Source organism: Felis catus, chromosome C1 (genome assembly GCF_018350175.1).
Source record: "Felis catus isolate Fca126 chromosome C1, F.catus_Fca126_mat1.0, whole genome shotgun sequence".
Taxonomy (NCBI): domain Eukaryota; kingdom Metazoa; phylum Chordata; class Mammalia; order Carnivora; family Felidae; genus Felis; species Felis catus.
In genome coordinates, this window is record NC_058375.1 from 220449134 (window position 1) to 220462277 (window position 13144).

Sequence of the window (13144 nt, forward strand, 5' to 3'; positions counted from 1 at the left end):
CGTACAGCCCCCCGCCCCGACCCTCCCCACCAAAATCTCAGGTGTGAGCCGGAGCCGTGGGACAGGCCACTGAGGTGGACGTGGGGGGGGCGAGGGGCCGGGACGGCGGTGCAGGCCAGGAGGGGGACGGCGCGCAGAGGGGAAGGCGGCGCTGCGGGAGCGGACACGCGGGCGCGCCGCCAGGGTGCAGGGAGGCAGGGCGGGAGCCAGGGAGGCGAAGGTGGGAGGGATGCCGATTTCGGCTGGGGGGCGGGGAAGCCCCTGATAGGCGCGCGGGAGGCGTGACGTCACGTCCGGCGGGGGAAGCCCTGCCTCAGCACCCCCGCCCCCGCCCCCGCCCCCACAGGTGGTGCCGCCGCCGCCGCCGCCACCGCCCCGGGCGCTGGGCGTGGGGGACCCGCCCTCGGGGACCCCGACGCGGCCTCGGCGCTCCCCGGTAGCCCCGCCCTCCCCCACCCGCGAGCGCCCCGCAGCGCGGCGCGAGCCGGCGGCCTCAGGCCTCGGGGAGCGGGAGGAGCGCCCGGTGCGCCCCGCGCCGCGCCGCTCCCCGCCCCTGCTCGCCCCGCCCGCCCTGCGCGCCCCGCCCCTGCTCGCCCCGCCCCGCCCCGCCCCCGCCCCGGCAGCCGAGGGGCCGGGCCGCCGGCAGGGGAGGCGCCGAGCCGGGACTGCGCGCTCGCCCGCCGCGCTCTGTGCCGCCCGACCGAGCGGCCGGACCTCGCGCCCCGCGCGCCCCGCGCCGCCGGCTTTTGTTGTCGCCGCCTTCTCGGCCGCCGCTGCCTGCGGACCGCGAGCCGCACGCGCCGGGACCTTGGCTCTGCCCTTCGCGGGTGGGGGCTGCGCGGCCCAGGCCGGGATCCGAGAGAGGCGCGGGCGGGCGGGCGGGCGGGCGGCCGGGGCGCCCCGGCCCCGCCATGGAGCTGCGGGCCCGAGGCTGGTGGCTGCTTTGCGCGGCCGCCGCGCTGGCCGCCTGCGCCCGCGGGGACCCTGCCAGCAAGAGCCGGAGCTGCAGCGAAGTCCGCCAGATCTACGGGGCCAAGGGCTTCAGCCTCAGCGACGTGCCCCAGGCGGAGATCTCGGGTAAGTGAGGGCGCGGCACCCGGGGCCCCGGACCCCGGCGCGCCCAGGTCCCTACTGCGCGCTCCTGCTCCCCCCTGCGTGCCCTGAGCCCGGAGCCGGCCGCCTGCGCCCCCGCCCGTCTGCACCCCCTCGGGCCCTCGCCCCCGAGTGCCGCCCGGGTCTCGTGCGCTCCTCTCGGCCGCCCCCCAGCCGCGAGCACGCACGCCGGCCCCTTCCCCGCGGAGCTGTGCTCGTGGGGCTGTGGCCCGGGCCGTCCCCGGCGGGGAGTCCTGCAGGGCCAGAGCTAGGGCTGGGCGTCTTCGGCCATCGGCTCGGCCCAGCGCGGTGGCGGGGCGGGGGGTCCGAGCCCGGGGGGCGCGCAGGGCTGACTGCGGGGCCGGCTGTCGGGGCGCAGCTGACGGCGGCCGCGGGCAAGGGACTCCCATTTGTCTGGTCGGGCCTCTCCGGGAGGCGCCGCGGGTCGGGCCTGGGGATTCCTTTGGGGTCCCCAGCAGCGGCAGCCTGGGTGGGTTCAATTCCAAGTCCCCCATTCTTGGCGGGAGTGGGCCCCTGCGAGGTAGGGAGTCAGCCGTGCGCCTGGGGGTGGGGGCGAGGCGCTGACCTCTGCCACCTGGAGCCCGAAGCAAGGGCTCCTGCCTGGCGAACTTGGACTCGTGGCTCGCCGGCCTGGCACTCGGGGCCGCCTCTGGCGGGGAGTCGAGCTGCAGGTGGTCGGCGCTTTGGATCCCGCCCAGGGGCCGTTTCTTTTCTTTGTAAGAGCATCGACCCTCCCAGGCATCCTCAGCCCTGCAGCTGCCTGCAGTCCTGCCCACCCCCTCCGTGCCGGCCTCTGAGGAGCTTTGGAGGGTGGAGGGTGGAGTACAATGTCCTAAGGACCACCCAGACCCCCAGGCTCTTCACACTGCAACTGTGTGGGGAACCACACTAGGTCTGTGCAGGGCGCCTGGGACGCGGTGGGCAAGCTCAGAGCGGACTAGTTTCTTTTAGGGAAGGGATTTCTCCCAAACTAGGGGGAGAGCTGTGAGTAAGGGTTCTGCTCAGACGGTGACATGGGGGACAGGGAATGACCACAAATACAGGAATTCTGAGTGACAGAGGAGTGTATCCGTGTGCAGTCCATGGCCCTGCCTTGCTGGGGACTGGGAGGGAGGCAGCCGGGTTCTGGCCCCCTGGGCCCCGGGACGGTCAGACACACACAGGGCTGCCTTGAGAGACCCTTGGACATACCTGCCCACCCGGCCACCAAGGCTCTGGAGAGGTCCCCTCTCAATACCCCAGAGCGGGCCTTCCGGCATCTCCCTCTGCTGAGAGTTCCTGTCTGTGTCAGGCCTGCCTCTCCGGCGGGCCGGGTTTGCTGGGCTCCCTGGCTGCACAGGGCCCTCTGCAGTTGGGCTCACCCTCTGCCCCACCGCTGCCCCTCCTCCCACACAAACAGGAGAACTTTGGCCTGGGTGTCCCCAGCCTTCCCTCTGGATCCCACCCCAGACGCCCCCACTCAGCCCCCGATGTCGGCTGGAAGCCTGTGCCTGTGCCTCTTCTCTGTGTACCCACTCCCGCTCGGCCACTGTGCCCTTAGGGGCCATCCTAAACTTGCTCAAACCCACAGGCCTCTGTCTCGGTGAGGCCAAGAGGCCAGGAGGCCGAGTTTGGGCAGCTGCCAAGGGGTGGGAGAGAATGGGGCAAACTGGGGAAGCTGGGGAAGGGCGGAGGCTGGGCTGGGGCCCAGCTCCTGTTCCCCTCGGGTTGGGGGAGGCAGTCGATCAGGGGCCCCGGACGATCAAAGTGCATTGCAGTCTCTGTGTGTGATGGGTGGAGACGGGGTGCTGGCTGTCCGGCTGGGGGACAGTGGCTACCCAGCAGCTGTCCCAGTGTCGTGCTGGCCAGGGCTTGGGTGCCGCCCTCCTCCGGGCCTGGAATGCCAGGGGCCGCGCTCTCTGCCGGCGCCCCCTCTGCGGGCGCCCCTCAGCTCCTCCGTCCTAGCGCGAGGGCTTCTTCAGAGGGGCCACCTCCCTTCAGCCTGTGGCTGAAGCCCCCATGAACGCTGGGACGTCGGAGGGCCCTGCAGGGCCCAGGCGCCCAGACGGTGCCAGCGCCACGTGGAGCAGAGGATACAGGGTGACCTCCCAGGGCAGCGGCGGGCCGTCCCCTCCTGTTGCCGCGGGGCCTGGCCTCCGTGGACCAGGCGCCCCCTGGCGGCCTCACACGGCACGCGCCTCTGGGGAAACCCTGCCTGCTTCTCCTCTCCTGCAGGCCTGGCAGCCAGACTTCTCTAGCGTGGGGACCTGGGGTCCCCGCCTGTGGAGAGCCCCCCCCGACTCAGCCGGCCCTGACCGGGTGGAGTGGTTGGAGAGCAGGGAGGTGTTTACGGCCCGTGCCCAAGGGACCTTAGAAATGACGGTGAGCTCGTGAGAGTGGGGAGTGTCAGGCCACATAAGATTCCGGTTCGTGACTTCGTGTGGTTCTTTTGGATGGCCGTGCCCGGCAGTTGGCGATGACAGCTGTTGGCATTTTACAGGTGAGGAAGCGGGCCTGGGGAGGCAGCAGCCGGGCAAGGCCGTGGGGGCCGCAAAGCCCAGGGAACCCTCCCGAAGGCCAGAAGGCAACAGAGAAAGTGAGGGATCCCTCTGCCGGGAGCCAGTGCCGGGGACGTGCAGTGCCCCGTGCTGAATCACACATGCCCGCTGGAGCCCGCAGGCTTTCTGCCTCCGCCTGCGAGGTCGCTCCTGGCCCCCGGCTGTCTTCCCAGCACCTGCCTGGCTTCCTGGCACTCCAGTGACATGCCTTGTACTGCTCTGACCCTTCGCTGGGGTGCTGGGGACAGGGGCCACTCCTGTCACATCCGTGTTGTAGCCACAGAAGCTGGCCCCGGTCCCGGCACCAAGTAGGTCCTCGGTCCACATTGCTGGGGACGCACCTGTGTCCTGCTCCGTGCCAGGCCATGGAGGGTGGGCAGGGAGAGACGAAGGGCCTGGGCAGAGGAGGAGGGGTCTAGAGGTCCAGCGCTGGGGGTTGGAGGTCAGAGGGGGCCGTCAGTGCAGTGAGAACCGGTTGATGTCCCCTCTGGCCTGGGGTTGAGCCTACCTGCCGGCAAGGGGCGGGGGGGGTGGACAGCGTACCCTGGAGCTCACACCAAGGACCACCCCCTGGGCCCATCGGCAGAAACCGTTGCTTCCGTGTGCCGGCTCTGACCCCCGACGCCTGTTGGGTGGTGAGAGACTCTGGGGGAGGGTCCTCAGAAGCCCGCATCCCAGAAAGGGCTGTCCTGACTGGACCCAGTATCTGTCCGTCACCTGTGGCCTATAGGGCTCTCACAGGCCACATGGCACACGGCCTGGCCCCAGACCACGGGGTTCTGTGTACCCTGCCCTGTTCAGAAGGCCAAAACACCCCGTGTGCCTGGCCCGGGTCCCCAAGTGGTCCTCAGCCCCTGGTTGTGCTGCGGCTCCGTCCCTCTGCCATTTGAGGACCTAGGGTTTCATCATCCCCAGCCTGAGACGACCAGGGGGGAGGCGTGTGACGGGGAGGCCCGAGGGAGCCAGGACTCGACGGGGCCACCTGCATGATGCAATGGCCTGAGCCCCCTGCTGGACACGCTGCGGTGTTCCTGCGAGAGGAGCAACATCCTCCCTGGGCCTTACTTCAAATGTCAGTCCTGCTGCGCAAGCCTCCCGCGCCACGCAGCCCCTGGTTTTCACGCACAACACTGGGAATGGTCACGACCGCCCCTGAAGGTGCCCAGGAAGGGATGTGCTGGCACCGTGCACCGTGTGGCTGGCCCCGGCCCACGTTCTCCCCCTGCCCCTGCCCTGGGGTCTTTGCAGGCCCACGCAGACCCCTCGGGCAGTAGCGCCTTGAGAGCCCTTAACGTGACCCCGACTCGGTGCGCATCTTTTCGCGTTACTGTCTGTTTGATGCCTCGGGTGAGGAAGGGTTTTTGTAGACCTGCTTCACAGATGAGTAAACCGAGGCCCAGGGGAGCCACGTAACTTTGCCCAGCACGCGTAGCCCACGTGCAGCTCAAGCCGTGGACCCCAAAGCCTATGGCATTCGCTGCTGCCCAGTCCTGGGCTCCGAGTTTTCTGGAAGGCTTGGAGCCATCCCGGCCTGGAGGCCTGAGATAGGAGCCCGAGGCCCAGGCCCTGGTGGTCCCCCCCACCGCCTTCTCCTGTGGGCTCTCCTGGGCCTGGCTTCCTTTCTAGGCCGGCTTAGAACATCTCTTAACTGGAACTCTTCCCGAGCCTATGACCTGGCCTCCCTCCCTCCGTCGGGACAGGGCCGTGTATACACTGGCCTTCCTCATAGCTGGGCCTTGCCCTCTGCCTGCCCGCCCCCCCCCCCATACCTGTCTGGTGGCGGCCAGCTCTTCCGCAGGCCTTGAGGGCTGTTGCTCCTGCCCGAGGAGGGCTGTTCCCAGGCACCAGGGGCGTGAATCAGATGAGCCCCGGGTACACGCAGGATGGCCTGGCTGTGTGTTCCTGGCCATTGCAAGAAACCCCCGGCGTGTCCCCAGCACCGTGCTGGGCCAAGTCCCCCAGGACTCACGGACAAATGCTTCTCCAGGGGTGAGAGCCTAGGGGACGAGGCAGGTCGGCCTGGCTCCGTGCAGGCACTAATTAAGGAACAGTGTAAGTCTGAGGTTGACAGACGGTGGCCCAGCCTCTTGGGAGAGGGACTGGGGACACGTCGGCCAGGCAGCAGGCTGGGTTCAGAACCGGGAGGAGAGCCCGGTTGTGTGGGGGTGCCCATGCTCGTGCCAGGCCATCCACACCCACAGGCACGGGTGTCAGCCTGGCCGGCCCTGGACAGGAGAGGGCCTGCCCCGAGGCCGTTGGGAGTCGGGTCGGGCGTGGGACCGGCCTCTGCCGTGCCCAGGCCTGGACGTGCCCAGGCAGCAGGAGCACCTCCCTTGTAAGGCAGACTCTTCTTTCCAAGACCTGCTTAGTTCAGGGTGATTTCAGACCAAGGCTCAGGGCCCCTGTCAGGCGCCTGGAGGGCCCCTGCCTATCCAGCGTCTCTGCTGGGGGCCATCCCCGATCACATCTGACCATTAGCAGAGCCCTGTGGGCCCAGGTCACTGCCCACACTGGGGAGAAGACGAGAAGACTCCAGAGCGTGAGGCCTCCAGCCGGAGGCCACCCACCCCGGAGCCCGGCTCCTCGCTGCTAGGGTGGCTGGCAGTCTTTCTTGCTGGTGTTTGTCTAGGAACAGGCCCGGGCAGGTGCCCCTCGCTGCTGGAAGTCTCCTGGGGGCGGGGGTGGCACGGATGGGGATGCTTCCTCCCGCCCCAGGCCTCTCCCCACCTTCCCAGGTGGGGGCACATGGCGGCCAGGTGTGAGGTGAGGGCAGGCGTGGCCTCCCTGCTGGGGGGCAGGACCCAGGCCAAGCCTCCTCGACTGACTTCAGACACTGACTTCAGACGGGCTGTGGATGCCGGGGAGGCTCTGGGTGGGGGGAGTGCAGGGGGAGTACACACCTGCTCTCCCAGCAGGAGCCCTAGAATCCTGGGTGGGTTTAGGAGCCGCTGGGGGGGGGGGGGGCGGGCAGGCCGGCCTCGTCCCATGCCCTCCTCTGCCTGTGGCCTCAGCGTCCTCTCCCGCCAGCTCCTAGCTGGGTCGTCTTCTGGTACACACACCCCCTCCTGCCAGGTGGGTCCTCCCCGTGCCCGCCCCTGGCACACGGCTGGCACCGGCCTGGCCGGGCGTCCCCCAAGCACCCATGCTCTGGGGCTTGCCCTGCTTCCCAGGGTTCTCCCCAAGTCTGGGCGGGCCTCGGCAGTAAATACTCCAAGCACCTCCCGTGTGCCAGGCCTGGGCCGGGTGCCGGGGGCGTGTCAGACGCACACGCTGGGCAGCTTACTCAACAGAAGGTTACCGTCTGGCAGTTCTAAGGCCGAAAGTTCGGGATCAAGGTGTGCGGGGCTGGCTCCCTTGGGATCTGGGGGGCAGGACCCGTTCCAGGCCCTGCCGGCTTCCGGCAGCCGCTGGGGGTCCTTGGCCTTTTGGGCCTGAATGTCTCTGGCTTCATGTGGGTTGTCCACATGGGCTCATCTGCCTCCAGGTTTCACCTTAAAAAAGTGGTGATTTTATCAAAAAAGTGGTGATTTACCACCAATTATCAGATTAGGGGCCACCCAACTCCTGTGTGACCTCACCTTCACAGACCCCCTACTCAAATAAGGGCACCTCTGACCTCCTGGGGCCAGGACTGCAGCGTATGAATCAGGTGGCCCAGCCCATCTGCTCCCTGAGATACTTTCCGTCTGGCCGCGGTGGTCCTGAGCCCTGCTGTTTCGCGACCGTGGCTCCTCGGGACAGGGTCACGCCTCCGCGTGTCCGCCACAGGCTCAGGAGCCCGGCACAGATGCGTACCGAGGCCCTGGTGACAGTGTGGAGGGGTCAGGCCCCTTCCCACCCACAAGCTTCTCCGGGCACGGCCCTGGTGTGGGTGGGCTCAGAGGCCACAGGTCTAGGCCCTGACCCCCGCCGGGTCCTTGAGTAGTCTCCAGCCCCCGGTGAGCCTCAACTTCCCCATCCCTGTCAGGGTGGGAGGGTCAGGGGCCACTCCTTCCAGCGTTCGGGGCCTGCCGACTGCCGACTGCTGACCTGCCAACACATCCGGCTTGTGTCACGTCCCGGAAGCGGGGCGGGCGGTGCGGCGGCCTTAAGACCTTCGTGGGGTTGGGGGCACCTGGCTGGGATGGTACTCAGTGACACCAGTGTTCTTTCGACAGGCTCAAGGTCCCCACCCGAGGGGAGGGGGCCCAGCATTCGGGGCAGGTGCTGGAATATGCCTGGGGGAGGAAGGGGGGCCCAGAGGCCAGGAGGGGGCACATGGTTTGGAGACGGGGAGGCAGAAGGTGGTAGACGGGTCACCGTGTGGCAGCTGTCCCCTGGTACGGTGGCCCAGCTGAGGAAGCTTGCTGCTCACTTGTGCTAAGTGCTCCCTGGGTCCTGGAGGCTTGGCTGGGTGACAGGGCAGCCCCGAGGGGCTCCATCAATCCCGCTCCCTTGCCATCTGTCCTGACCTCAGCCCCCGGAGGCCCAGGGCCCCGCCCACCACCCCTGCTGTGTCTCACAGGGGAGACTGGCCGGTCCGAGCTGGGGACTGGCCCTGTCGGGTGGTGCTGGGTGAGGGCCAGCAGAGCACAGTACGGGGGCCTGCGCCGTGAGCCCCAGGGCCCCGCAGTGGACGCGGGGACCAGAAGAGAGGAGGAGAGCTGGCCGGCAGGGGGGCCTGCGGGAACCCCGCTCTGGGCCTCTCCCCGCCCCCCACTACCACCTGCTGGGGACCTAGGCCCTGCTTCCTTTAGCCCCTCGCCCTGGCTGCCTCCAGTCTCTGGCTTGGAGGTGCTTCCATGGGTGTCTGCAGGGTGGGTCCGGCCACGTAGCGTGTGGATGAGGAAGCCGGGTCCCAGAAAGGGGTCCCCCGTGCTCAGAGGCCTGTCCCTTGAGGGGTTTCTCCAAATTGCCTCATTGCCTCGGTGTCCGGTGTGGGTACTGGGTAACAGTGCCCACCCTGGGAGGGGGCACTAGGGGGACGTTGTGTGTCCCTGTCCCATAGGTGCTGGGCATGTGGTCCGGAGTACAAGGGGGAGGTCGGCGGTAGGACGGAGAGCTGGGGCTCGAGGCCCCGGAGCACCCACAGGCACGAGGAGAGAGGGGCCCGGGAAGGGGCCAGGAAACTCTCAGGCCCATGTGAGGCCCAGTTGAGGCCCTCGTGACACTCGACTGCAGGAGCGCCTGGCCAGCCGCCCCCGGGAGGGCCTCCTGAGGTCAGAGCCTGTGCTCCTGACAGCAACAGATGTCCGAGCCCCACTGCCCTGCCCCTTGTGATGAGGAAGGGCTGGCCAGGCCGGGGTGAGGGTCTCCACCTTTCATCCACTGTGTGCTCACCCTCTGCCAGTTTCTGGAACACAGAGGTGAAAAGCCACGGTCTCTGTCTCCCAGAAGATCAAGGTCTAGTGAGAAACTCCCTTGGGGCCTTCGGACCATCCTGGACTCAGCGGGCCAGAGCCTGCCTACACTGACTGTCCAAGCCTCGTCTGCACCCCAGCTGGTCGGTCCTAGGACGGTGGCAGTGCCACCAACACCTGGAGGGTGGACAGCCAGGCCCTGGACAGGTGCACCTGTCCTCTCTGGGGCTCCCTCCCCATCGGCACTGGAATCTGGGGGTTGGTGGCCCGTGCATACCTTCAGACGGTATCCCCAACACTGAGGACCCACTTTCTGAGCCTGCGAGTCCCATCCAGGCCCATCCCTGTGTCTAACGGCACCCTGCGTGCCTGGTGCCACATCGAACCATGTGGGCCCCCGTGGTGAGCCATGGGGGACAACTGAGTGTGTCCTTAGGCTCCGGGGCCCCCGACTGCCTGTCCCTGGCTCTGGGGGCCAAGGGAGTATATCCCACCCACCTGTGACCATCTCCAGGCCCTGGGGACAGAGATGATGCCACCCACTGCCTGGGTTGGCTCATGATCACTCACATCTCGTTGTCATGGAGTGTGGGACACAGTGGACCGACAGAGTTATTTTAAAAGGATGAGGCTCTTAATTCCGCTCCGCCGTCCTGACCTCCTCCCCCGGCGTGGCACGGGCTGCCCACACCACGGAGAGTCCGGGCATCTTGGCATCCTGCCCTCAAGTGACCCAGGGACTGGCACGTCCCCATCACTGCGCATTTGGGGGGTTGGGGGACAGGTCAGACACACACAGCTAAAGCCCCATCCCCAGGGTCCGGTGTGGTTCCCAAGTAGGAGCTGTGCACTGGGGGCATTTTCAGTCAGGGCCAGGGACCCTGTGAAGTGCCGGGCACTCTTGAACAGCCAGGAGGTGGCTTCCAGAAATGCCGGTAGCGCCTCATGCGAAGCACCTTGAACCAAAGCTCTGGGCGGGGTGGGACCAGCGGCAGGGAGCACGGGGGAGGGGCGCCCTTCTGCGTTGGGGCCAGGATGGCCTCGCAGGGGTGGGTGGCGGAGTCGTCTCTGGAGGAGGGCGAACTGTGGCGGACCGACAGGTGTGAAGGCAGGGCGCGGGAGGCCGGGGTCCTCAGCTGGGGTGCATGGCGAGGCCCGGGGAAGGAATTCGGGCAATTGGCGAGCACGGCCGAGGAAGAAATCGCGTTTCTGGTTTTGCTAACCTCTAAGCGGACTTGAGCGTCTCCTGTTACTACGGACGAGGCAGCGGTGGGGTATCTGGGGCGTGGTTGCCGTGGAAGCCGCCGGTGCACTCTGTCCCCTTTCGTTTGCAGCGGGTGGCCGGCAATCCCTCTCACACTCTCCACGACCTTGACGTCTCGGCTGGTTCTAGACCTGCCGTCAGCTCACGCAGAGCGCGCTCCTAGGAGAGCGGGCGAGGCACCACGTCACGCGTTCGCTGTGTGGTTTTCTGAGGACCGTTGCGCCTCGCCTGGCGTCCTTCGTGGTCCTCCGCTTAATTCTTCGACTCGTCAGTGCCCCGGGAAGGGGTCAGCGGGCCTCAGCAGACGGTCCAGTGGGGCCAGTGCTCCGGCCAGTGTGTGCACCCAGGAGGGCCTGCAGGGGCTGGGGGTGGGGCCGCGGAGCAGGGGTGTCTACGGGCACTCGGAAGTGACGGGGACATCCAGAGGTGACAGTCTCTCTGCATCACTCAGTGGGTGTTACCTGAGCTCCTCCCGCGTGCTGGGGCTGTTCTCCCGCTGAAACGCAGCCACCAGCAGAGCCAGTGGCACGAGGACAGGACGAGCGTCGGTCGTGTCCTGTGAGCTGTGGCTCTGCTGGCCACGGTGACCACGTGTTATGTAGGAAGTCGGAAGTAAAGAGAGCTAACACGTGAATCCAGACATGCACGTGTTGAGGTGAGGTTTGCAGTCACACCGCACCCCCCCCCCGCCCCTCCCGGGCTGTAGAGCAAAGACCCCTCCCGACTGGGGTTCAAGTGCCAGCTCCACATTCACTCGCTGTGTGACCTTGGGCCAATTACTGAACCTCTCTGAGCCTCAGAGGGCTGTTCCATTAAATGGGGATGGTAGCAGTGCCTGCTGCATGGAGTGTCCGTGGTCATCAGTGCGCCCGTGTGCACAGCCAGAGTCCATGCCGCGGGGCCTGCTGGGGACACGGGCCCTCCATCTCCAGGTCCTGCCTTCTGGAGGCGCCGGGGGGAGGGCCCCTGGTGGGAGGCTGAGCAGCCACACGGCCGGGGGTCAGAGATCTAGGCTGGACGGGAGGATTCTCCCCTTGGTCAGTCACCCACTTCTGCTTACCGGCCAATGCTGGTTGTGGCCTCCATGCTTCTGCCCGGCTGGCCCTGGTCTCTGGTAGTTGAGCACTGCGGGAAGAGCTGGTCCTGGAGGACAGCCCTTGGTGAGGGAACACTCCCCCAGTGCTGCGGGAAGAGCTGGTCCTGGAGGACAGCCCTCGGTGAGGGAGCACTCCCCCAGCGCTGCGGGAAGAGCTGGTCCTGGAGGACAGCCCTTGGTGAGGGAGCACTCCCCCAGCGCTGTAGGAAGAGCTGGCTCAGGCAGGCCTATCCGGGAGGACAGCCCTCAGTGAGGCAGCACTCCCCCAGCGCTGTGGGAAGAGCTGGTCCTGGAGGACAGCCCTCGGTGAGGGAGCACTCCCCCAGCGCTGCGGGAAGAGCTGGTCCTGGAGGACAGCCCTTGGTGAGGGAGCACTCCCCCAGCGCTGTAGGAAGAGCTGGCTCAGGCAGGCCTATCCGGGAGGACAGCCCTCGGTGAGGCAGCACTCCCCCAGCGCTGTGGGAAGAGCTGGTCCTGGAGGACAGCCCTCGGTGAGGGAGCACTCCCCCAGCGCTGCGGGAAGAGCTGGTCCTGGAGGACAGCCCTCGGTGAGGGAGCACTCCCCCAGCGCTGCGGGAAGAGCTGGTCCTGGAGGACAGCCCTTGGTGAGGGAGCACTCCCCCAGCGCTGTAGGAAGAGCTGGCTCAGGCAGGCCTATCCGGGAGGACAGCCCTCGGTGAGGCAGCACTCCCCCAGCGCTGCGGGAAGAGCTGGTCCTGGAGGACAGCCCTCGGTGAGGGAGCACTCCCCCAGCGCTGCGGGAAGAGCTGGTCCTGGAGGACAGCCCTCGGGGAGGGAGCACTCCCCTAGCACTGCGGGAAGAGCTGGCTTAGACCTGTCCTGGAGGACAGCCCTCAGTGAGGGAGCACTGCCCCAGCATAGGGCCATGCCCACACCTAGGAAGGACTCCGTGTGGCCTTGGAGGGTGGCAGCTGGTGTTTACAAGAGAGCCACAGATGGCACCAGAAGTAACCACAGATCCCGTGTAGAGGTTGGAGGGGGACAGGAGATGGTGCCGGAAGGACCCCCACACACCCTCAATCCGTAGCCGGGCCTGGAGTCTGGCAGCCTGCATCGGGGGGGCCTTTCCTCGCCCGGGTCACGTGGGGCCTTATCAACGTCCCCGTGGCCCCTCTCTGGGGACGGGGCTGGTTCCGTCCCCTTGACCATCTGCTCCAGGATTTCCCTGAGCGGGACCATGCCACCCCCCATCCAGAGCTGTGTGCCTGTGTGCCCTTCTGCCTGCTGGGCATGGCTGGACAAGGCCGGGGTTGAGACACTGGGTGCCTAGGGGAGCAGAATTGCCCACCTCCTGAGGGGCCTGGCCCTTCTCTGACATGCTTCCAGCTTCACCGGACCCTGAGAAACTGATCTGGAGAAGCCAGGGAATAGGATGGTCCCCAACATCCCCACCTGCTCCGCGAACCCAAACAAGATCAGGGCTCCACCTCTGGGGAGCCGGGCAAGCAGGCAAACGCTGAGCTCACGTGACCCTCTGTGTGCCCAGCGGGGCCTGGTGGGCGCTGCCTCCGGTGGAGGGTTGGCTGCTGGCAGGAGCGTCTAGGCAGGTGTCCCACCCCCCGGGTGGAGGTGGCCTGCTGGCCCTGGAGCCCCTGGCCGCGGAGAGGATGGCGCAGGCCAATGGAAGTGGCCAGGCCTGGCTCAGCTTCCAGGAGAGGGGTCTCCTCTCCATACGCAGGACTTCCAAGCTGCTGGTGGGCCCCAGGTGCCACCGTGCTCTTCTTTCCTCCCCTTCAGCGAAGACAGGGAGGCACACAAGCCAGTGGCGTGGGGC

General features: G+C 67.4%; 1 protein-coding gene across 1 annotated transcript in view; it reads left to right on the forward strand.

Annotated features, from left to right (window-relative positions):
* The first annotated feature begins 654 nt into the window (after positions 1-654).
* Positions 655-13144, forward strand: part of GPC1 (glypican 1) — a 29135-nt gene continuing 16645 nt past the window's right edge. Inside the window, exon 1 of the mRNA XM_023259964.2 lies at positions 655-1077. Coding sequence (XP_023115732.1) covers positions 912-1077 — 166 coding nt within the window. The 5' untranslated portion in view covers positions 655-911. The remainder of the gene's footprint in view (positions 1078-13144) is intronic.